This window comes from Eriocheir sinensis, chromosome 8 (assembly GCF_024679095.1).
Source record: "Eriocheir sinensis breed Jianghai 21 chromosome 8, ASM2467909v1, whole genome shotgun sequence".
Classification (NCBI taxonomy): domain Eukaryota; kingdom Metazoa; phylum Arthropoda; class Malacostraca; order Decapoda; family Varunidae; genus Eriocheir; species Eriocheir sinensis.
The window spans coordinates 10,958,298-10,984,435 of NC_066516.1; the positions used below are offsets into that span (position 1 = coordinate 10,958,298).

Here is a 26,138-nt window from a genome sequence, read left to right on the forward strand (position 1 = left end):
GATTTTAAGTAATAACATTGTTTTTTTAAGGGCTTCTACAGGATGTAACCAATAGTGTGGTCTGCATCAAGTGTGGAGATGGATGGGGCAGTGGACTGGTGATATCCACCTCCCCAGGGATCATCCTTACCTGTGCCCATGTTGTCAACAAAGCCATTGATAAAGTAAGTTCAGACTCATTTCCCATTAGTCAAACAGCATAGAAATTTCACATTTTCCTGGAGCTTTACTTGTCTGTTATTACTGTATTACTCTGCTTAAGTGGGATACTTTATCAGGAGACCAGGAGATGCAGGATTTGTTAGATGTGATACAGGATAGTTTCCTTAACCCTTTGAGTATGGGTGGCGATATATTTCTCTGGATGCTGTGCATGGGGAAATTTTTGACATTTTAAAGAGGTGAGAAGTTTTATTACACCACTATATTATAGTGGTGTAATAAAACTTCTCTCCTAATAATAATAAAAAAGATATGACAGCCAAAATTATTGCACATTTTCTCGTGGCCATGACGCATCACGTGGAAGCACCCCACTCGCTCTCATGCAAGCCCACGTGCTCGCCACACTGTGCAAAGTTTCTGTTTGTTTCTTTGACAATTAGATCCAGTAAATCATTATCCATATATACAAGAAAATAGTCACATTCTTGCTGCACTTCTGGGAAATTATCTGTGATTCCCACCTGAACACCGTCAAACTGAGGCACACTTGGTATAAAAAAATCAACACTGGTCCACTGAAAGTTTCCGTCATTAGCAGCAGCACTAGCTCTTGCATGCCCTCTTGTTGCAGTAATCCTAGAACGTAAAGAAACATGGCCACACCTCCGTCTTGAAGTACTCGGGGCAGGGGTAGGGAGAGGCTGCGAGGCAGGCAGTGTACATACATCGCTATCATTGCTTCATTGACCAATGTCTCCAAAATCGGATAGCCAGTCACTGTCACAAGTATCACTGTCAATGTCACACTACCATAATAGTCATCAGAGTCACTGTCACTTTGATTCACCCGCACTCTACTTCCGCCCGGAGCAGAGGAACTGCTTGACGTGTCACGAGACATGACAGATGTATTCCGAACAAAAGTGGAAAATGATCTGTGGCCTTCGGTAGGCCGCGCGCTGGAGACAAATGAGTGTGTACGGATGCCATATGCTTCCACCATTCTTCTGAGTCAAGAACTGGCAGTATATTTGAAACATAGGGAGCGTAGAGTGTGATGATTATATATATATGATCCCTGTACGGGTGGGGCATGTGGCAGCGCACTTATATATACGATCACCGTAATCTAAGGGTTAAGCAGTTAATTAGAACACCAATGAGGGAAGAAAATATTTTGGATCTGTTGTTAACTAATAGAGAGGACATAATAAGCAACATAGAGGTTGGGGATTCATTAGGTAACAGTGATCATAAGGAAATTAGATTTAATATTAAATGGGAGGACAGAGTCAGCAGTAACAACACATTAATACCTGACTTCAGGAAGGCGGACTACGAGGGGTTAAGAAAGCAGCTACAAAGGATTAGGGGAGTAGGATCAGAGGTAGGTCAGGACCCAGAGCAGGGAGGGGCGTTGATCTCTGGTGAGGTCAGTAGCTTGGACAATAGTCTGGTCAGGGAGATTAAACTATGTCAGCAACAGTTTATACCTCACAGGGAAGTCAGGTCAACAGGTAATTACCAGCAATGGATGACAGACAGGCTAAAAACTGAAATAGGAAGGAAAAAAGGATTATATGTTAGAATCAAGAGGGGGGGAAACTCTTTTAAGAGACAGTTACAACGATTTAGCCTGAACAGTAAAGAAAAGCACCCGTATAGCAAAACATAATTATGAGATTAGAATTGCTAGGGAAGCAAAGTCCAATCCAAAGGGTTTCTTTCAGCTTTATAAGACCAAGGTTAGGGATAAGAAAGGGCCGCTTAAGTCAGGAGAATCACTGATAGATACAGATGAGGAAATGAGTGAGGCTTTAAACAGATACTTCTTAACTGTATTTACCAAAGAAAGGTTAGACGATATACCTCAGGAAGAACAGATCTACAGGGGAGAAGAGGTAGAAGGATTAACTAACGTCAACGTAAGTAGGGAGGTCGTGATTAGACAGATAGATAAACTCAAAGTTACTAAGGCGCCAGGGCCAGATGAAATTTTCCCCAGGGTATTAAAAGAATGTAAATCTGAAATCAGTGGGTAGCTAACAGAAGTTTTTAGGAAGTTGCTAGACACAGGGGTGGTGCCTGTTTCATGGAGGCAGGCACATGTTATTCCAATATTTAAGAAGGGAGACGAATCTTCTATGCAAAAATATAGGCCGATTAGTTTGACTTCAGTTGTAGGTAAAATGCTTGAGTCAATAATTGCAGATAGTATTAGGGACCATATTGACAGACATAATTTAATTCACGACTCACAGCATGGGTATATTAAAGGAAAGTCATGCCTTACTAATCTTTTAAGAACATAAGAACATAAGAACACAGGGAGACTGCAAGAGGCCGAGTGGCCTACACAGGGCAGCTCCAGAATCCCCCCAACTACTCACAATGGGTGAGGTGTAGTTTCAGGGATTACAGGTAGAGGCTTGATCCTCGTTTACCTTCGGTACGGGTGTACACTTCAGTACCCTGTCACCTTACTGCACCCACACCTCACTACCACCTGTCATCCTCGTCCATGTACCTATCCAGTCTACTCTTAAAACAAGCTATCATCCCTGCACTAACTATGTAATTGCTTAGTTTATTCCATTCCCCCACCACCTTATTACTAAACCGATGCTCGCCTATTTCCCTCCTAAATCTATACTTTTCTAATTTAAATCCATTACTGCGTGTTCTATCCTGCTGGCTAATTCTCAGAACTTTACTTATATTGCCTTTGTTGTAACCCCTGACCCATTTGAATACTTTTATCAGATCTCCCCACACTCTTCGTCTTTCTAGCGAACGTAAGTTGAGATGTTTCAGCCTGTCTTGATATGGGAGGTTCCTCAGCCCCTGAATCATCTTGGTCATCCTCCTCTGAACTGATTCTAGCAAGTTGATGTCCATTCTGTAATGTGGGCACCAAAACTGGACAGCATAATCTAAGTGTGGCCTAACTAATGCTAAATAGAGTCTAAGGATGACCTCTGCACTTTTGTTGGTTACCGTCCTGTTAATAAAGCCTAATACCCTGTTAGCTCTATTCCTCGCACTAATACATTACTTCCTTAGTTTTAGGTCAGAGTTCTCTAACACTCCCAAATCCCTTTCACACTCTGATCTGCCTATCGCTGTGGAGTCTAAACTATACCCGTGTAATGGGTTGCGTGTTCCTACACTTAGTACGCTACAATTGGTGATGTTAAAATTCATCTGCCATTTCTCTGACTAAGCTGACAGTTTGTTGAGATCCTCCTACAGTGCTGTAGCTTCCTCCCCTATCCTTATAGTGCGTCCTATTTTGGTGTCATCCACAACTTTACCTATGTCACTGGTTATCCCAATGTCTATGTCATTGATGTAGATAATGAATAAAAGCAGGCCTAAAACTGAACTTTGAGGAACCCCACTGGTAACATTACCCCATTCGGATTTTTTACCGTTAATGGTTTTATCCTTTTACAATACCGTTAATGCTTTTATCCTTTTACAATAGAGTATACAAGGCAGCTGACAATGATGAAAGTTACAGTGTATTTTATCTTGATTTTAGTAAGGCCTTCGACAAGGTACCTCACCAGAGACTGTTAAATAAAGTCAGGGCTCATGGAATAGGAGGGAAGGTTTATGATTGGATTAGGGCGTGGATTAGCAACAGGAAACAGAGGGTTACCATTAACGGTAAAAAATCTGAATGGGGTAATGTTACCAGTGGGGTTCCTCAAGGTTCAGTTTTAGGCACACTTTTATTCATTATCTACATCAATGACATAGACAATGGGATAACCAGTGACATGGATAAATTTGTGGATGACACCAAAATAGAATGCGCTATTAGGACAAGGGAGGATGCTAGAGCACTGCAGGAAGACCTCAACAAACTGTCAGCTTGGTCAGAGAAATGGCAGATGAATTTTAACATAACCAAGTGTAGCGTACTAAGTGTAGGAACACACAACCCATTACATGGGTATTGTTTAGACTCCACAGCGATAGGTAGAGCTGAGTGTGAAAGGGATTTGGGAGTGTTAGTGAACTCTGACCTAAAACTAAGGAAGCAATGTATTAGTGCGAGGAATAGGGCTAACAGGGTATTAGGCTTTATTAACAGGAGAGTAACCAACAAAAGTGCAGAGGTCATCCTCAGACTCGGTTTAGTGTTAATTAGGCCACACTTAGATTATGCTGTCCAGTTTTGGTGACCACACTATAGAATGGACATCATCTTGCTAGAATCAGTTCAGAGGAGGATGACAAAGATGATTCAGGGACTGAGGAACCTCCCATATAAAAATAGGCTGAAACATCTCAACTTACATTCACTATAAAGACGAAGACTGTGGGGAGATCTGATAGAAGTATTCAAATGGGTCAAGTGTTACAACAAAGGTGATATAAGTAAAGTACTGAGAATTGGCCAGCAGGATAGAACACGCAGTAATAGATTTAAATTAGAAAAGTATAGATTTAGGAGGGAAATAGGTTGGCATTGGTTTAGTAATAGGGTGGTGGGGGAATGGAATAGACTCAACAATCACATAGTGAGTGCAGGGATGATAGCTTGTTTTAAGAGTAGACTTGATAGCTACATGGACGAGGATGACAGGTGGTAGTAGGAGGGAATGTGGAGCTGCCTTGTGTAGGCCATTCGGCCTCTTGCAGTCTCCATATGTTCTTATGTTCATTGGCAAATTTTGCCCTGATGGTACTCAGTCTTCAAATTTTATCCTCTGTCTATCTCCGACATCCCATCCTCTCACAGAAATTTTAACTTTTTTCCCTTTTGGGTGGCCACCTGCAAAAGTCTCCAATTTCCCCTGCTCCAGCACTTCCTTTCTGCACATTCAATCCCAATTGTCCCTCAAGTACTCATCCACTTTATTGATCCCAGATAATAGTTACCTTACACACACTTTCTTCACAAATTCTTATTCATTCATTTTTATCACGGCTTACTGAGAAGCTGCCTCGCCACCCCCTCCATTGCTGGAGTCCAAACTAAAATGTGATATGATGTGATGTTAAAGCCCATTTAGTGAATCCCCAGTTAGTTATTGGTAGGAAGGAACTATTTTGTCTTAATTAGGCTATCATTTTTAATTATACACCTCTACATTCCAGATGGTTACTGTCTTGCTGTCAGAGGGCAGAAGGATACAGGGCAAAGTGATCCACCAAACGAGTCCTCTTATCACTTGCCAGGAAGGTCCACAACCTCCACCAGCTGGGTACAGCATGTGGGACCTGGCAGTGGTGGCCACACCCTCTCCTCTTCCACATGCCCTTCCGCTAGCTACAAGTCTTCCTCAACAAGGTAAGAGTCATACATAAAACTGTGTACTGAAGTTTGAGGCTTTACAGCCTTCAGTGACTTTGTCATGAACAGTTCACCTGACCATTCATGTAGTACATTAGTCCCTAACTTTTCAGGCCGTTACCTTGGGATATCAGAATGAACTTTAACAAGCTTAAAATTTTAAACCATGAGAGCCACACATCAGTGGCTATTCAGGCTGATAGGCATAAAAAGGTGGTGCTCCCCTTACCTCCCCTCCTCCTGCCACACCTGCCACACACACCTCTGATTCTTCTGAGGCTATTGCTTCTCACGCTCCACAGTACACTATAGTCCGGCAAATCTTAAGTGGCGGCTCTGACGTAGACAGCCCGCTAGACACTGGTGCTATGTCTCCAACTGACCTCGCGCAGCGTGCCTTTCACACCCTTCTCTCTCTCTCTCTCTCCTCGTGTCTCTCTCTTTCTCTCTCACTCTAGTATAAAAACAAATATGGTTTTTATGATTGATTCTCTATCTGTGAGTGAATACAAAGAAATTTGTACAACACTTGGCAGCGTTGCCACCGCGGCGTTGTCAGCTCAAGTCAACCCAACACACCGCAGTTGTCAGTTGCTCTGCCTGCTTTAATTATCGCATTTCTGCCATTTTTTGGTGTGTGTCTGCCATTTGCCATACAATATCAGCCATATGGCATAATTATGATAAAATATGGAGACTGTACCTGTATATGTAATGCCAGGACCGTCAAGCAAATTTTGATGTGAATCATCCAGGTGAATGGTGAGGTTCCGCTGGGGATGGCCAGGGAGTGGGGAAGGAGTGGTCGCTAAGAACATTAAAATATTACACTTTGACCTTATTTCCACACCACCCAAGGGGTAAAGAGTCTTCGTGTATTTTTTAAAGAGGTTTATTATTAATATTATTATTACTTTGCATTGTCGTGCACCATACTCCCCGAATGAGAGTACACCTCCACTTTTCTCGCACACACATACACACACACACACACACACACACAGAGAGAGAGAGAGAGAGAGAGAGAGAGAGAGAGAGAGAGAGAAGGGTGTGAGAGGCATGGTGTGCGAGGTCAGTTGGAAACGTGGCAACAGGGTCTAGCGGGCTGTCTACGTCAGAGCCGCCACTTAAGATTTGCCGGACTATAGCTCCTCTTCCTACAGATTTGAGTAGAGGTTTGCGAATTGTCTTTTCTAAGTCACTGTGTATTATATTACCCTTCAGACAGAGAACTTTTCCCATCCAGTCCCTTTTGTGTGTAAGATAGACCATGTTAGATCCCCCTTCTTGTGTGTGCTTTCTCCCATGTTCCCACCACTATTGTTTTGGGGAACTTTCACATTATTTTTGTAATGGACACCTGTCACTTTTTATACCATGTTTATTTAACATTTCTACTAATCTCAATTATAACAACTTCATAGCATCAGTGTTTCATCATTTCCTGGTATATATTTCCTAATAGAGTCTGGTCCAACAGGTGTTGGAATAATAGTGGCAGGATATGGAATGTTTCCTCCATGGATCCTACCTTCTGCAACCTTATCCAGAGGTGTGATTTCTAAAGTGGTCTCTCTTCCCTCTGCATCTCTTGATATACCATCACATTTAACCAGTAACAGATACTCCAGAGAGAAAATGCCTGGTGTAAACAGTAACAGTGATGCTTCACTGAAAACTGTGGACACCAATCATCATAATTTTAATGCCACAAGACACACTGATGACACCCATGAGGCATCACATGCACTGATGCAGCTGGGTAATCTTCCAACTGGGAGAATCAACAAGTGTGTCCCTGTCCCTGTAGTAATGCAGACGACTTGTGCTGTATATGCAGGAGGAAGTGGTGGGCCAGTTGTTGCTGTTCACCCTTCACATGGTAAGTTCATCCTTGGTTATGTTCCAGATTTTTAATGAATTTCATTGTTGACTGTTAAATATGAAAAATACTCCACCAAAGATTTAAATAATTTAATTGACAACTGTAACAAGTTAAAATATGTTCATAACAGCCATAATGTGCTGTAAGGTTATAGATAAAACCAAAGAAAAAAATTGCTATAGCCATTCATAATTGTTGATGTGCTTTTTCTGCTCTGTGCTTCACCTCTCCTATTTTGTATGTAAGACAAGATGTACATAATTTTTGCATGCCAATCCCTGTTTGTGCTTTCAGTCTTTCATTATATCTGGCCACCTTATTCTGCGTTATTAGTGACTCCCTTTTCCACTAACTTCATTTTCATGAATTTTTTCACCATTCTCATACCCTCCAGCTTTTTAATCTGATAATTCTGCCCCTGCACTATTCCCCCCTCAGTATTCTACATATCTACTCACTTTTTTATTTTGTTGACCCTTACACCATCTTCATATTTTGCAAGAAAATGGTTGGCACAATACCTTGCTCGATACTAAATCACAAAATTCAAACTATTGAAAGCATGTAATATAGGGTATCTGGTGGACACCTCACCTGGTTTGTTGCACATTTTACTTTTTTTGTGTGTGTAAGGGCAGTGACAAGGTACATATGGGAGGTGCAAATGGAAGTGATGGGTGTTGGGTGGAGTAGTGTAATAGATGAAAGGTAGAATTTTGATGTTATGATGAGTGTGAAGAGTTATGTTCATAGAGTGTAAAGAAGTCAGCTTGATGGATTCATAATGGTAGAATACAGTCAACAATCTTTAATTAAATGTGGACATATGTACCTGTTATTTGTCACCCTATCTTTACAGTTGTACAAATGTTAATATCCTCAGGATAATGAAGTAGTACATTTTATGCTTATTTTGACAGGGCTGCAAGTGGTGGGTGTTGTTGTGTGCAATATGCGGGACTCCAATAACATCACTTTTCCTAATGTCAACTTAGCAATCCCCATCCCTACCATTGCCACCATCCTCAATACATTTTTGAAGACTGGAGGTAAGATTTATTCATTAGAATGTGCTGCTTTCAGTTATGATCCAGTGTTTATACTCGTTTCTTATGGTTATTACCGGATTTTAATAGAAAGAAGCATTCCTTAGTAAATAATTTGCATATGATATACTTAACCCATTCGTGGTTACCTATGTTACAATGTGTGTACTCCCCCTGGTCCCAAAAAATGGAAAACAAAATTTTTGGCCTAATGAACCCAAAAATATCTCCACATAAAGAAAACAACATGGAAATTTCCTCCTTACCTTTTTTTAAATGCCCTGCCAGCATTTAACTGGCAGCTGTGTCGCGGCGCTGCCAGACGTAATCTCACCACTGAGATATTATTTTCAACTCTTCCTCTAACAATTGTTTTTCTTTTGCACAACACTACATTCTTATGATATTGTATCACCATAAGAACACAACTAGTCTCAAAATAGTAATTATGAACAGGAAACATAAAAAGGAAATGTGGCATAACAATTGTTTCCTTTTGTACAACACTACATTCTTATGATAGTGTATGACTAGGCTATAAGAACACAGTTTGTCTCAAAATGGGCTAGTAATTCTGAACAGGAAACATAAAAAGGAAATGTGGTATAACACATGACCTACAGGATCGGCGGGAAAGCGTCTGTCTGGCTGGAGTGAGACCACGGGCAGGTGAGGGAGTCACTCTTGGACGAGACACATTACTTTCATCTTCACTTGATGAACTCCGACGTCTTGCCATCTTTGTTCTGCCACCACGTGGTGGATATAAACACCTAGAGGTAGAAGGAGGTGGAGAAGATAGTTGGGTAGGTGATGGTCCAGAGCATATATTTGAGGAGTAGTCAGCTGCTGCTGTGTCTGCTGGATAATATTCAGACCCACTTGCTGATTGGCTTTCTTCACTTTCTTGAAAAACATAATCTTCATCTTTATCACTATCATCTGTTGTAGATTCACTGTCAGTATCACCCTCCTCTTCATTGAAATGAAGCTGAATTTGCTCATCAGTGAGAGCGCTGAGTCGACATCTACGTGCCATATTGTATAAGCATGCTCTGAACCAATAAAACTGCCGCGCATGAAGTCATCACTTGAGGAAAGATGCCTGACACTTCAATAAACGTAATTATAAACCGCTAGAGGCATTACATTCACGTGGAAAAAAAAATAATAAAACGTCATATGACGTGGTTGACCAGAGGAAGTAACAACATTAACACGTCAGGTGACGTGGTTGACCACGAACGGGTTAAGCACCTAAAGTTGATAAAGAAAATGATGGAGACTTCATGGTGAGGACACAACAGTTCAGTGTGATTTCAGTGACCATATATTTGTAAGAAATTTACAGAAAATGCAATACAGCCTATAGTATGTATAACTGATGAATAATGCTACTTGTGATAGTTTATGCTGCTTTTAGGTAACTGAAATGCTTTATTAGGAACAGTTTGTGCAAAATTGCTCCCAGTGATTTTTTTGTGGGTCTAGAGGCTATTCTGGGGAAGTGCACCATTCATGGAAATTCCCTATTTACGGCGGTTCATGTCCTCTAACCCCGCAAATACTGGGGACAGGTGTACAGAAAAAGGAAGGCTGGTTCAAAGTTTACCAGTGAAAGGGATGAAAGAATGATTGTTAACTCTTGCATAAGGGATTTAGACAACATGGGGATGAGCTATAGTAGGTCATGTGCAGCAGGGCCATAGGAGGGGTGGATGCATGCAGTTAGCAAGTTAAGAAGACCAGTTAGCATGAAAATATCTTTAGAAGATAAAGACAGGCAACATTGCTGCATATTGTAAGAGGTAGAAGACTGTCAGTAAAAGGATGGAAGCTGATAAAGGTTAAAGTCTTTGATTCTGCTCTGTCCAAAAGACTTGTGTGTAAAACCACACACACGTGTACACCATACAGGGAAGTACATCCTTATATGTGATTAGTATCTGGGATTTGGAAAAAAAACTGTTAAGAGGCAATACAGAATGCCTATCCTTGAGTATCCTGATTTAGCAAGAGATGAGATATTAAGCTTCCAGTTAAAATACTGAGCAAAAGGTAGACCAAAAATGTTTAGTGAAGGGAACTATATTATTGAAGAATAAGTGATAGGAGTTGGGAAGGTTGTGCCTAGTGTCAGATGGAGACATTTGAGTTTTTAAGCCATGGAGGGCACCCAGTTCCCTCTCCCCCATTCAGAAATAATAGTAAAATCTGAGCTTAAGTATTCTATGGCATCCAACCTGGAGTTATATAAGTCCTGCAGTGGGTTTTTATGGAAACTAATATGCTAATTTCTTATATACAACGTCTTTTATCACCCACATTTTCACATATTAAGTGACACTACTGTATTCTTACCAAATAAATGTCTTTATCTCACAGATGAGACAGTGCTACTGTACCTTGATGTTGAGTGTACAGCCGGTTCTCACCTTTGGGGACTAACTCATCCATCAAGGTCACATCTGTAAACACAGCCATGGCAGGGCATGAGGAACACCTGCTCTACTGCTACTGCATTAAATAATGCATTGAAGGTGCAATTATCTCAGGGTTGTCTAATGTTCTCATGTTATTATTAATTAATATTATTTTTATAGTAGGGGATCCCTAATCCACAGTAAATTACATTACTAAACCATTTTGCATGCAAAACAATATCACTTATAGCAGACTACATATATTTGTCTCATGTCGGTACCACAGCTATCATTAGAAAGATCTTAGATGGAAAGTTGGGGAGTGTAGTTTAAATGATAAACAATTTACAAAATATTTCAAGTTTATTAGTAAAGCACATCAATCAATACGAATATAAGGAGACTACAAGAGGCCTGACAGCCTACAAGTGGCAGCTCCTAAGGATACACAAGGAACCTCATACTTTCACCTACTAAGCTCTTACCTTTCACTGGCATTCTACCCAAACAAAACCCTGCCTGTATATTGTTGCACTAGGGATCTCCACTCTTTAACTTTGACATTTTATGTATTAAGAGCTATTCAAGACAGGTGATATTGATCAGCAAAGCCTCAATGGTATTGCAGTATTCCTTGTAATTATAATAGCCCGGAGCCTACTAAAATCAATATGTTGACCCTACGGCTCTATGCTCTTATAGCCGAGATTCCTGCTTCCGTCACCATATCCAAGTCTTGCAGCTACAGCCATGTTCAGTGTCTGGTATACAATGTGGAGCTTCTTAATTTTTTCTTTTCATTTTTACATTTTAAGATTTATACTATTCTGTTCACCTGATACCCCATCCCCTATCCGGCATGAGTTTCCCCCCATTCTACTACTTGCATAGTCTGTGAACAACTCAGGCTAGAACCCTGCTCAACGAGTTGTTTCTGTAAGAGACAATCCCAAAAGGAGGAGGCCAAAGGGATGAATACAGAGTTCAAGGCTGAGCAAGTCGATAGATTTTTGATGGGTCCATGAGATAATAGGATGGGAAAGGGTCTGCATGAAGGAACCCATGAGTTTGGTGTCACAGGCTGGGCAAGGCGTATGCCCCTATTGACATTCTTTTAGCACGATTATGAACGAACCTATTCATATGAAAGGCAGGTAACAACTATGATCCTGATGACTCTCCATTGTTGCAAACTATTAAATGTATGATAAATATATTTACAGAAAACTAATTTCTGCATAATTCCATCTATATCCTATTTACAAGTAGAATATATTGCTTACTTTGTCAATTTTAAGTAATTAGGAACTACAGTAATAAACCAGTGTAGGTCTTTAGACACAGTGTCTTTGGTCATGTGTCTACTGGCACATGAAAGTTAAATGGGAAAATTTAATATCACAAGGCTTTGTCAACTTTACATGAAACATATTCAGTGTGTGATTATTTCAAGAAGCTAAATACATATGGCTTTGTTATACCTGTGGTAGCCATCATGACCATCAATACTGTTGCCTACATAATCTAAAAGTTACTGTTGACATGCTGAACTCCTTCCTAAGGGAAATGAGGGAAACAAAATTTACTATTATAAGATATCATAGTAGCCTAACTCTTGCAGTTTGGCTCTTTGGATGGCATAAACCTCTTCTTCAGTGAAGGGGTTGATTGAAAAGTATAAGTACAAACCCATCATAACCAGCAGGATCAGCCCCAGCATAAAATTAAGAAGATAATTCTCCCATTTTTCCTGATGAAGGTTGGTGAGCTGGGCAATGTGATCATTCATTGCAATAACTTGTAGCTGTTAAGGAAAAAGAAAAGCCCATTGAAAATAATAATTTGCTGTATTGAATTTCAGTACACTACTGTTTACTTTTACTCTATAACTGCAGTTGTCCAAATGAAAAAGGGAAAAGTTTATCCCAAGAGCCTGAATTTTCAGAATGAAATGAGAGAAAAATAAATCAAGTCTTAAGTGAAAGCCAAATTTTCCACAGAGAAAACTACCACTGGGCTTAGTCTGACTCTACAATACAGTGTTTGTTTCCGTGATGCAGTCCAGCCACTTGCCCGTCTTTTCATGATCTTTGTTATTGTAGCTGTGTTGAGACAGGCAATGCTCATCCAGCTCAAGTCTTAAACTGTACTACTACAAAGCTTTGGAACTTTCCAGCAAAAACACAACAAAAACAATGCAGATATTGTTTGTGCTAACTGGCACCCCTCCCATGGATTAAAATCAGCATTTGGCAAATGTTTGATTTGATGCCTTTGCTGGTTAAAATAAAAATACTTCAAATAATACTAATAAAGGATAAATGTTGATGCAAATGCATACTCACACCAAGTGAAAAAAAAAATCCAAAATAAAAAATTTGGTACTGAGAAAGCAGTGATGTACTGCAACAAAGCACACTGTCTTACCTTAGCCTTATCAGAATCGTCGAACCCAAGCAGCCAATTATAAAACCTTCGATACCAGGGAGGTGGTCGGAGTACCAGAGTGTCTTCCATCTCATTTTTGTTTTCTGTGCACAACATGAAACCAATACTGAAGGTGCAGATTGATTGATATATACAGTAACATTGATTGTCATTGATTGTGGTCTATTGATAATCTAACAACTATCCCTAATATCACTTAGTAACACATGCTAATGATACCCAAGTGGTGAAACAAAAATAAGTCTGAGCCATGATCCATATCAGCCAGTATTTACACACAAAGAGAAAGATGGAAGATTCAAGAACAGGAGGGGATCAGTTCACAGCAGTGGGGTCACTAGGATGCCAAACTGAGATCCCCATGGCTGTGTTTACATGCTATTGGAAATTAGGGTCCTGTTCATTGCACAGAGGGATGATAGCTAGGGAGAAGCGTGTAAACAGACAGAGTGTAGTGTAGTGGTTACCATGCCAAGCTATGAATCCACAGGCCTGGGTTTGAATCCTAGCCTGGGCAGATGGCACATAACCCATCCAGCTGTTCATCCTCCTTTTTAGGCTGGTAGATAAACGAGCACCTGGAGAAACCTGGGGAGGTTAAACTGTGGTAACCCCAACATCACACCTGCCTTATTTCTCCAGGTAATGAGTTCTTATCACCACAGGCTCAAGGGCCATTGAGGTGGAGATGAGCACCAAGGCCATGCACAGCTAGAGCAAATGCCCCCAACATTATGTTTTATAGAGGAAAGTTACTACTTTAGTTACAAGTTATAGACATTGACTGATTTCATGTTCTTTGGAAATTTTTATTACACTGTAAAAGTTGTTAGCCTCATCTGCATCATTCAACTTGACATTGTTCAGATAGGGACTAGGATCTATAAATCTATCACCATATCCTCATGAGTTGTAGTTGTTGAGGAAATTTTCCACATAAAAACTGTGATGCATAATATTATCAGAATATCTGCATAACTTACAGTTCAGTGGGTAGAACAATGCTTAAAAAATACCACAAAATAAACATAATGTATGAGTTATGTGGGGTATTCATGCAGATGAAGGGCGCCGTGCAGTGTGGGGCAGGCAGGGAGTCAGTGACTGTCCATGGAGTCGACTCACCCGCCACTCCTCTATATACTTGAAAGTCACAGCTGGTACATGCAGCTCTATTTATGTAAAGTCTTGCCTTGTTGGTTGCCACACCGACTCAAGATGCTACGAACCATGAGCTAGGTGGCCATGAACATCAGTGTCAGCATCAAGGTCCCAGAGGGGTCCGAGGTAGAGACAGCAGCAGCTGCTGCTACAAAACTAATGTAGAGCTCCATTTTGCCTCAATATTTGGCTTTATCAGTCATCTCTAGGCATAAAATTTACCATACTTGCTGGCATCCAAGATACACTTTTTTCTAAAAAAAAAATATATATATATATATATAATATATATATATATATATATATATATATATATATATATATATATATATATATATATATATATATATACAGTACCCTCCCGAGTTTCGCGCTATCCGAGTTTCGCGATCCTAGAGTTTCACGGTCAGTCCTAAATTTTTACCATCCTGACTTTCGCGCATAATCACCCCGAGTTTCACGCTGCTTTGACATGTACGGGTCACGTCTACTTACCATCGGCGTCATGCACACTACCTTAAAAGGTAGTATCACACTGGATGTTTTCCTCCAAACATTGTGGCTATGTAGAGAGAGAGAGAGAGAGAGAGAGAGAGAGAGAGAGAGAGAGAGAGACGTATTAAACAGTGAATCCAGAGTTGAGGAGTTGGAGGGGGGATGTGAGGAACTCCTATCCATGTACAGTACCCTCTCGAGTTTTGCGATCCTCGAATTTCGTGCTCAATCTAAAATTCTTACCATCCCGACTTTTGCGCATTATCGACCCGACTTTCGCGTTGCTTTGACATGTATGGGTTACGTCTACCTACCGTCAGCGTCACGCGCGATTCCTTAAGGCGGTGTCACACTGGCCGTTTTCCTCCAACCGGTAGGGCTATTGGCAACCGAGGTTGCCCGTGCGCCCAACCGGGAGCGAGTTGTCGGTTGTCCATACAGATGGAAAATAGTTGGGGGTACGAGCAACCGCGCAGCTGTATGTAAACAAACAGACGACGGCAGTGGCTGAGGAGTGAGGAGCAGTGGAAAATGGCCAACCAAGAAACTCATAAAGTAGACTGGCAGAGCTGCTTTGTTCACTATTTAATCGATACGGGGTGACTGCTTTGTTTACATTATGAATACGGACAACCAACCTTGGCCATGTATGACGCACACCTGGAAAAGTTGGAGTTGCCGGTCGCCCTTATCGCTAATGCAGTTGGAGGACAAAGGCCCAGTGTGACACCAGCAGCTTAAAGGCGCAGTCACACAAGCTAGTTTCTCGGGAATTTCCCACCAAAATTATCTCCCGACAATTTTCTGCCTTGAATTTATCCTCAAGTTTGGTCACACAGAGGACTGTTGCATTCTGGGATATACCAGCTGAACAGCAAAACAAACAATGGATCCAGATGTTGCAGAGTTTGCTTTGTGGTGTTTGCTGAAGAAAAAGAAAAAAATTAAAAGAAAGCATTTGTTGGTTCGTAAGTGGTTAGCTTGGAGACAAAGGGAGAGTGTGTTACAGCTTGCTACCGTTAATTAAATGCCATGAGAACATAGTAGTAAGGACCAAGACATGATAATGGAGTGGCTACCAAGACCTGCTCAACCTGGTTACTCCAAGCTTCGTGGAACTCATTGTGGTACTGCAAAAAAAACACGGATAGCTACTAAACTGATCAGCTGATACGCTCTTCTTCTTCTTGTGACCACAACTTACCGACCTCACGAGAAAATAACCAATATGCTGGTGACTGAGTTTCTGACTAGAATTTCGATGAGTTTCCCACGAAATGGAGCCAACTTTGAATCTCTGTGCAAAATTCTCGAGAAACTAGCGGTTGGGTGACCGTGTTCACACGTGCTTGGGCGAGATTCACAGAGATGTGTGCTAATGTCCTGCGGTAAAAGCTACAAACTGATGACTTAACTATCAACGTTGACTTCAGATTCACAAGGCATTTGTTTCGTCATAGTTAGAGGCCGCTCATTGGATGAGTGCCGTCGATGATGTCATCTGACTCATCCAATCACAAGCGTGTATTCTGAACTGTCAGCCAATCGTAAGGCAGCCAGCCGCCTTCAGCTGCGGCTTCAAAACAACCCGTTTTCTCTTCACATTTTCTTCCTTTTTACACGGTACGTATTTTGAGATAACAAGGGAGTAAAGTGGGGAAAAAAAAGTCAGCTTCTCCACGGGCCAGAACAAATAAGCGCTTGTTCAGTGTTTTCAATACCCCGAGTTTCGTGATCCGCAAGTTTAGCGCTATACCTGCGGAACGAAGCAAGTGCGAAACTCGGGAGGGTACTGTAGTTTCAAAATACATACCTTGGAAAAAGGAAGAAAACGGGAAGAGAGAACGAGTCGTTTTGAAGCCACAGTTGAAGACGGCTGCCTTACAATTGGCTGACAGTTCTGAAAACACGCTTGTGATTCGCTGAGAGTCCGATGACATCATCACCAACGCTCACCCTCTCGGCAGCCTCACTGCCTTAAGGCGGTGTCACACTGGCCATTTTTGTCCAACTGTTATCTGTAAGCTGGTGTCACGCTGGGCCTTTTTCTTCCCATCACGTTGGTAGCAGCTAGGGCAACAGGCAACTCCAACTTTTCCGGGTGTGCGTCACACACGGCCAAGGTCAGTTGCCCGTATCCACATCCACAACGTAAACAAAGTGCTTGCCCTGTATCAACATGGCATTACTCAAGTTATGAACTTGTTGCTGCAGTTAAATGGAAGGAAGAAGCAGTTGTGGGTGTGGCATGCCTGTGGTTCCTCCATGCCAGTTCTCATTGTCACCACTGCGCATGAGTGGCCAACCCACCCATCTAGACTCAATCACATAAACACATGAATCAAATAACAACACACACACACACACACATGCACGCACACACCAGACTCATTAGGAGGCATTGCAGATGTTTCTGACAAACAGAAACGACTTCACCATTTCTTGAGTGTGTTAGAACGTATTTGGTGAGTGGCTCACTTGAACTAAACCTAGCTCTTGGCAAGAAGAGAGCAGTCGTCTTTAACACTGCTCTCTTGCCATTGGGTATGTATGGTTTGTATGAACCACTCACCAAATAAGTTCTAACACACTCTAGGAAATGGCAAAGCCATTTCTGTTTGTGAGAAACATCTGCCATGGTTCATGATGAATCTGGTGTGTGTGTGTCTTTGTTGTTACTCGATCCACGTATTTATGTGGTCGGAGTCTAGATGGGTGGGTTGGCCGCTAACGCGCAATGGTGACAATGAGAACTGGCACGGAGGAACCACAGGCACACCACACCCACAACAGCTTCTTCCTTCCATTTAACTCCAGCAACAAGTCCATAACATGTGTAATGGCAGCACAAGCCACTACAGCCCTTACTCTAGCAGACGATGCCATGTCGATACAGGGCAAGTGCTTTGTTTACGTTGTGGATGTGGATACAGGCAACCGACCTTGGTCGTATGTGACGCACACCCGGAAAAGTTGGAGTTGCCGGTTGCCCAAGCTGCCGCCAACGCGGTGGGAAGAAAAAGGCCCAGTGTGACACCAGGTTAGGGACAACCGACAAATTACCCCCGGATGGGCGGACGGGCATTGCCAGTAGCCACAACGGTTAGAGGAAAATGGCCAGTGTGACACCACCTTAAGGCAGTGAGACTGCTGATTGGGTGAGTGCTGGCTATGACGTCATCAGACTCTCAGCGAATCACAAATGTGTTTTCAGAGCTCAGCCAATCGTAAGGCTTCACGTGTGGCTTTAAAACGACCCAATCTCTTCCTGTTTTCTTCCTTTTTCCAAGGTACATATTTTGAGATAACAAGGGAGTAAAGGAGGAAAAAAAAAGTCAGCTTCTCCACGGGTCAGAACAAATAAGCGCTTTTTCAGTGTTTTCAATACCTCGAGTTTCGCAGTCCTCGAGTTTAGCACTATACCTTTGGAACGAAGGAAGCGTGAAACTCGGGAGGGTACTGTATATATAAATTGCATGCAACTTTTGGACATCTTTTGGATGCTTAATGTTCCAATACCTGTAGGCCTAGCCTAGGCCTATGGGAAGTGTACAGATAAAAGAAGATAATGTTTAAAGGCTGTGACAGTCTAGCAGACCCTACTTGCCCTGGCAGTGTCCTGTCACTACAAAAGTACACTAACAGCAGCCATTGTTATTGTTTTGGTGTTGTTCTTGGCCTTAGTGAAGGAGTCACTGAATCCAGCTGTCATTTGTTCATATGGCATATGTCTGGTTTGTCATGTTTGTGTGGTAATAATTTTTTTTTTAGTAAAACCATTCATATATTCCAGTGTAAAATGAGGTTTGACCACACACTTCCTCTACCAAGTCAGTCTTGGTCATCAGCCAGGCACTGCTAGTCAAATGAAGACTTGCCAGAATGAACAAATTATTTTCCACATAGTGCTGTTGTTACAGTACAGTATACTTGTGTAATGTATGGTGTATATGTTACAATATGGTGCTGGTCTAGTAGCATATGGTAGACATGTACTACAGGTCAGGAAACAACCAACAAAACTTCTTGGTAAAATTGATTAAGGTCAAGATTTTTTGTTTAGTTTTTTCCAAAAATATATTTCTTGAAAATTAGAAGTACCTTCAATGCCAGTGCATCTTTGACGCTGGCCAGCAAATATGGTAACTGCTGCTCAAAACTTGTAAACAGTAAAACAACTCAAAAGGGACATTTATTCTACAATGACAGCCGGCAGTCATGGACCTTAACTGACAGGAAGACTACCACACAGCACCAACTCACACCACTCAGGCCAAGTGGACTACTTTACAATAGTCTTCTTAACTCAGAAGGTGCACTGTGATCCCGCTAAACATGAGTCATTACATTTATGAGCCAGAGGAACAAGGGAATTTTTTATACTCAGAAATCAGAGCCCAGAAGGGACTTAGTTTTCTGCCTGCCACACACTTGAGCTGATGTCACTTGTCATGTTACTGTGTTTACTTGACTTTTTAAGGCCTGTTTCTCAGATTTCTTTTATTGACTTGCCTTACTATCACATAGAGCAGCTCATTATTATATGACTAATATTATTAATTAAAAATAAAATATAGTAATATGCAGAATCCCTTATTTAGGGTCTCGGGTTGCATCCCAAACTTTGAACTGATCCATGTTAAATCAATGTTCTACTGTACTAAGAACTAAGCGATGATGGCACAGTACCTTTGTCATTGGCAGCACTAGGTAACAGCTCTCCTTGAGCTCTATCAAGTAGCTCTATGTCATCCTGACGGTCACTACTGTCATAGCGTGTGAAGAAGGTAGTTCTAATGAGCTGTGAAAGGTAATTAAAAACTGGTTAGGATTTTTCATAAACAGAAAATGTATGATAACTGCCATTCATATACTTTTTATCATCCATTAACATGTTCCTTTACTGATTTCTATGTATGGCACCCAAGTCACAAAAAGGTGCTGCTAAGTTCAAAACCATGAAGGGATTCCTTGAAGATGTTACCTACTAACTCAGCAAGGGGTTTAAAGAAGTGTTGTATTTATATCATGTCTTTTTATTGTTACTAAAACCTTTCATACCACAACAATTTTTACATCTCATCATTTGATTGACTGAATGATCCTTAACTCGGTAGCTGTGGGGATCATGTTTCTTAACCCCTTCAACACAAGGATGCATATACTGCATCCTTGCGTGCCCCGTACCATATCCGAGGACACGCATACTGCATCCTGGTTCACTTTAGCCAACATACGAGTTATTTTATTTCTATATTTATGCTTTCATCTAAAAATTATCAATTAATTTATGTTTCTTTAAGTGCACCATTTAATTCTGCATGTTTTCATATATAATACATAATGATTGTGTTGAGTTTATGGCTGAAAACTTGTTATATTGAATAGCGACATTTGAAATTTGGCGCGCGCGGCAATCCCGGATACAGCACGGGGCGTTGTTTTGGCCCAGCCGTAGTGAGTTTCTTTATGTGCACCATTTAATTCTGCATGTTTTCATATATAATACATGATGATTATGTTGAGTTTATTGCTGAAAACTTGTTATATTCAATAGCAACATTTGAAATTTGGCGCGCGTGGCGATCCCGGATATGGCGCAGGGCACTGTTTTGGCCCGACCATAGTGAGTTTCTTTATGTGCACCATTTAATTCTGCATGTTTTCATATATAATACATGATGATTATGTTGAGTTTATGGCTGATAACTTGTTATATTTAATAGCGACATTTGAAATTTGGCGCGCACGGCGATCCCGGATACGGCGCGGGGCGTTGTTTTGGCCCGGCCGTAGTGAAGGGGTTAAAGGCCCCTCTAAGCAAATTAATGAGAAAAATCATCACTCACGCAAATCATTATATAATATATATCAACGCATTTGTGATCAGTTTATGCATCCCCTATTTTGGGGGGTTTATGTCAAGGCAAAAATTTTGCCCGTTCCTGGTACCCGGTAAAGCCACAAATTTGGCCCTTAGCTGTTACCGGGTTGATCTGAGGCACAGCTGCCTGTATAATATGTATTTTTCTAAGGTGTTTTGCCTGCTCAAGAAGTGTATATGAAACATGCATTTTACTAAACTGCAACAAGAGATGGCTTTAGAACACTCGCATGTCCAAGTTTTTCTGAACAACACTACCACAGCACTGTCTGCTCATACATTTGGATAATTTGGGGGGAATTATGTTAAACAATACTCAAACCAGATTTTTTTTTATGCTGACCTGTTATTCTTGAAATATCTTGATAACATTTAAACTCAAAAGAAGGATGAAGCTTAAAATAAGGAAATTATGAAAGGTTCAATGTAAGTGGGGTCAACTTTTATAAGATGGATATTCATTCTAGTACGTATATGTGATAATCTCAAAAAGTAAGAGCACTTACTCTCCATTTCTCATCTGGTTGAGTGCATAAGGTTACCACCACCACCACAGTCACTGTCACCCAGAACAGGAATGTTGCAAAATACATGTAATGGAACTGCAAAAGATGTTTTCAGTTAGCAAAGTTGTATAGCAACGTTAAGGAAAAGTAATGCAGTTAAAGGGAAACTAGTTTTTGTCAAAATCATAACATTTTACATCTAGGTATGCACCAAAGATTATTTTATTACACATGAATTTTGTCCCCAACATGGACCCCCCCCAGTAAAAACCTTCTTCATTATTATTATTATTTTTTTTTTTTCTGATATATAATACAGTAAACCCTCAGTTATCCGGGTGCACCATGTCTGACCTCGCCCGTATCCAGGAGATTTAAAAATATTTGATTTTTTAAAAAATAAAATAAAAAATTGTCACATGCCACCAAAAGTCATTCAAATTGCCCATGCAGTGTGGAGAGAGAGAGAGAGAGAGAGAGAGAGAATCGAGAAATGAGACAGAGGCAGAGAGAGAGCTGGAGAGAGGCAGAGACCTACCTGCCTGCCTGCTGTTATGGTCCTCCATGCCATTTATTTATCATATATATATATATATATATATATATATATATATATATATATATATATATATATATATATATATATATATATATATATATATATATATATATATATATATATAGTGTGTATATGTATCAAAATGTTTATTTATAATTTTTATTAAATGCGGTGGGCGAAAGCTGGGTTTTCGGAGCCGTAGACTTAACATACACCATATCCAGGTTTTTCCCATATCCAGGTGCCCCCATGGCTTTATTAACCCGGATACCAGAGGGTTTACTCTATTTCCAAATGCAATCCACTAAATTTGCTTCTGGCATTTTGCTTCAGCTTGGTGGGACGGCCTGAGGATGTACTTTTCCGATTTCCCGTGGAATGATTGCTTCCAGGAGAGAGACCCCTCTGTGTGTGCTCAGCGCATCTCAGAGGTGATTGTCTCTGGAATGGAGGCATACATTCCACGTACTTTCTCTACTCCTCATGCTAAAAAGCCTTGGTTTAATCATGCTTGTTCTCGTGCTATTAAAGATAGAGAGGCAGCTCACAGAAGGTTCCAGAGCCTTCGAATTCCCACTAACTTTGATCTTTACATTTCAGCCCGGAATCGTGCCAAATCTATTCTCCGACTTACCAAAACTTCTTTCATTAATAGAAAATGTCAACACCTTGCTTCTTCTAATTCTTCCCGTGACTTCTGGTATCTAGCCAAAAATATCTCCTCCAATTTCACCTCTTCCTCTCTCCCTCCTCTCCTTAACCCTGACGGCAGCACTGCCGTCTCATCTGTCTCTAAAGCTGAACTCTTCGCTCAAACTTCCTGTAAGAACTCCACCCTGGACGATTCTGGGCATATTCCTCCTACTCATCCCCCCTCTGACTCCTTTATGCCTGTTATTAAGATTCTTCCAAATGATGTTTTCTATGCCCTTTCTGGCCTCAACTCTCAGAAGGCTTATGGACCTGATGGAGTGCCTCCTATTGTCCTTAAAAACTGTGCTTCTGTGCTGACACCCTGGCTGGTCAAACTCTTTCGTCTCTGCCTATCAACATCTATCTTTCCTTCCTGCTGGAAATATGCCTTTGTACAGCCTGTGCCTAAGAAGGGTGACCGTTCCAATTCCTCAAACTACCGCCCTATAGCTTTACTTTCCTCTCTATCTAAAGCTTTTGAATCAATCCTTAACCGGAAGATTAAAAAGCACCTTTCCACTTCTAACCTTCTATCTGATTGCCAGTATGGGTTCCGCAAGGGGCGTTCTACTGGCGATCTTCTTGCTCTCTTAACTGACTCTTGATCATCCTCTCTTAGCCGTTTCGGTGAAACTTTCTCTGTTGCGCTAGACATATCGAAAGCCTTCGATAGAGTCTGGCACCAGTCTTTGCTTTCTAAACTGCCCTCTTTCAGATTCTATCCCTCTCTCTGTTCCTTTATCTCCAGTTTCCTTTCCGGCCGTTCTTTCTCTGTGGTGGTAGACGGTCACTGCTCTTCACCTAAACCTATTAACAGTGACGTTCCACAAGGCTCTGTCCTATCACCCACTCTCTTCCTGTTATTCATCAATGATCTTCTTTCCATAACAAACTGTCCTGTCCACTCATATGCCGACGACTCCACTCTGCATTATTCAACTTCTTTCAATAGAAGACCCTCTCAACAGGAAGTACACGACTCCAGACTGGAGGCTGCAGAACACTTAACCTCAGACCTTGCTATCATTTCCGATTGGGGCAGAAGGAACCTTGTGTCCTTCAATGCCTCAAAAACTCAAATTCTCCACCTATCAACTCGACACAATCTTCCAAACACCTATCCCCTATTCTTTGACAACACTCAGCTGTCACCGTCTTCAACACTAAACATCCTCGGTCTATCCTTAACTCAAAATCTCAACTGGGAACTTCATATCTCCTCTCTCGCTAAATCAGCTTCCTCAAGGTTGGGCGTTCTGTATCGTCTCCGCCAGTTCTTCTCCCCGCGCAGTTGCTATCCATATACAGGGGCTTTGTCCGCTCTCGTATGGAGTATGCATCTCACGTGTGGGAAGGCTTCACTCACACAGCTCTTCTGGACAGAGTGGAGTCTAAGGCTCTTCGTCTCATCAGCTCTCCTCCTCCTACTGATAGTCTTCTACCTCTTAAATTCCGCCGCGATGTTGCCTCTCTTCCTATCTTCTATCGATACTTCCACACTGACTGCTCTTCTGAACTTGCTAACTGCATGCCTCCCCCCCTCCCGCGGCCCCGCTGCACACGACTTTCTACTCATGCCCATCCCTATACTGTCCAAACCCCTTATGCAAGAGTTAACCAGCATCTTCACTCTTTCATCCCTCACGCTGGTAAACTCTGGAACAATCTTCCTTCATCTGTATTTCCTCCTGCCTACGACTTGAACTCTTTCAAAAGGAGGGTATCAGGACACCTCTCCTCCCGAAATTGACCTTTCTTTCGGCCACCTCTTTTGATTTTTTTTGGGAGCAGCGAGTAGTGCGTTTTTTTTATTATTGTTTTCTTTTTTTGTGTGCCCTTGAGCAGTCTCCTTTGCTGTAAAAAAAAAAAAAAAAAATCTAGATTCTGGTGCTCAATTCTCATATTAAATATTAAAGAAAACATGTGAATAAAATTGTACTGAGATATATTTCTCAAAATATATGGACTTGTATGAAAAACTACTTTTGGCCTTGCAGCCCATTCATTCTTTGTTACTACAGTGCAGAAAAATAAGCATGTCAAAATTATTTCACTAGATCAATATATCCTCTGTCATTATCCTTTATTTGTGACTGGGAGATTGAATAATTATTATGATTTTTATGAGAGAGAGAGAGAGAGAGAGAGAGAGAGAGAGAGAGAGAGAGAGAGAGAGAGAGAGAGAGTGACAACAAATACAGAATGCTGTTCATTAATCACTGCTTGGTAAATAGCCTCACCCTCATTCTTAATTAAAATATACTGTATATAACTTAAATAATTTAATTTTCTATTATACTTATAGTATTTATATTAGCTTATTTTATAGCTTCTGCTTAAATGGTTATATTGGATGGTAACTGGTCTTGGCTAATGACCTGAAATAAATTACTGCTAAATGCATGTATTTCAATGTTTACTACAACAAACATGTCATTATGAATGAAGTTCTAGAACCAATCACATTCATACCAGCATACCCAATTCCACAGTGTATATAAGTGTTTCAATAGAGATGAAGATTGTGCAGGACATTTGAATACTGTGCACAATCTCTGGGAAAAAATCAAAGGAGAGATATTGAACAGAAGTACAAGGAGAACAAGTTATGAGAACAGTACCAAAGAAACAATGTAACAGTATTACAAAAACATAAATAATACTTTTTTAATAAATATTCCATAGTCCATAGTCCATATTTAAAAATATGGACTATCACAACAGAAGAAAGACAACCATGTGATATTAACCCCTTCAACACGAGGACAAGTATACTGCGTCCTTGCGTGTCCCGTACCATATCCAAGGACGCGCATACTGCGTCCTGGCACACTTTAGCCAATATAAGTTATTTTATCTTTATATTTATGCTTACATCTCAAAATTATCAATTAATTTATGCTTCTTTATGTGCACCATTTAATTCCGCATGTTTTCATATATAATACATGATGATTATGTTGAGTTTATGGCTGAAAACTTGTTATATTCAATAGCAACATTTGAAATTTGGCGCGCGTGGCGATCCTGGATACGGGGCAGGGCGCTGTTTTGGCCCAGCCGTAATGAGTTTCTTTATGTGCACCATTTAATTCTGCATGTTTTCATATATAATGCATGATGATTGTGTTGAGTTTATGGCTGAAAGCTTGTTATATTCAATAGCGACATTTGAAATTTGGCGCGCACAGCAATCTCGGATACGGCATGGGGCGCTGTTTTGGCCCGGCCATGGTAAGTTTCTTAATGTACACCATTTAATTCTGCATGTTTTCATATATAATACATGATGATTGTATTGAGTTTATGGCTGAAAACTTGTTATATTCAATAGCGACATTTGAAATTTGGTGCGCGCAGCGATCTCAGATACGGCTCAGGGCGCCAGATGTTATAGTGAAGAAAATGGCAGGTTATTATGAAAGCATAAGTACAGGTTTCATAACACCCTGCCATGTGAGGTTTAGATTGTGAAATAGCCAAAATGGTAATCCAAAGTACCCTGAAGTGACATGTAGAAAAGATTGTAAGAAAACTTATTTACACTTATGACAAATAAATTGGA

At 40.9% G+C, this 26,138-nt stretch overlaps 2 protein-coding genes across 11 annotated transcripts in view; one reads left to right on the top strand and one right to left on the bottom strand.

Annotated features, from left to right (window-relative positions):
- Positions 1-26,138, top strand: part of LOC126995504 (uncharacterized) — a 54,576-nt gene that overhangs the window by 11,401 nt on the left and 17,037 nt on the right. For 3 of the 4 annotated variants that reach the window (XR_007750343.1, XR_007750344.1, XR_007750345.1), the window contains 5 exons: positions 31-164; positions 5,278-5,470; positions 6,954-7,355; positions 8,279-8,407; positions 10,790-10,944. Coding sequence is in view for 1 of the 4 variants with exons in the window: in XM_050855104.1 (XP_050711061.1) it covers positions 31-164; positions 5,278-5,470; positions 6,954-7,355; positions 8,279-8,407; positions 10,790-10,878 (947 nt within the window). In the remaining 3 variants the exon portion in view is untranslated. Of the gene's footprint in view, positions 1-30; positions 165-5,277; positions 5,471-6,953; positions 7,356-8,278; positions 8,408-10,789; positions 12,059-26,138 lie in introns of those variants that run through there. The other variant, XM_050855104.1, reaches the window with a different exon arrangement.
- LOC126995503 (sodium/glucose cotransporter 5-like) overlaps positions 11,172-26,138 on the bottom strand; it is a 63,927-nt gene continuing 48,960 nt past the window's right edge. For 6 of the 7 annotated variants that reach the window (XM_050855099.1, XM_050855097.1, XM_050855096.1 and 3 more), the window contains 4 exons: positions 21,322-21,417; positions 19,621-19,732; positions 13,255-13,358; positions 11,172-12,631 (listed from right to left, as the gene is read on the bottom strand). In XM_050855099.1, the coding sequence (XP_050711056.1) occupies positions 12,416-12,631; positions 13,255-13,358; positions 19,621-19,732; positions 21,322-21,417 (528 nt within the window). In that variant the 3' untranslated portion in view covers positions 11,172-12,415. Of the gene's footprint in view, positions 12,632-13,254; positions 13,359-14,504; positions 14,585-19,620; positions 19,733-21,321; positions 21,418-26,138 lie in introns of those variants that run through there. The other variant, XM_050855098.1, reaches the window with a different exon arrangement.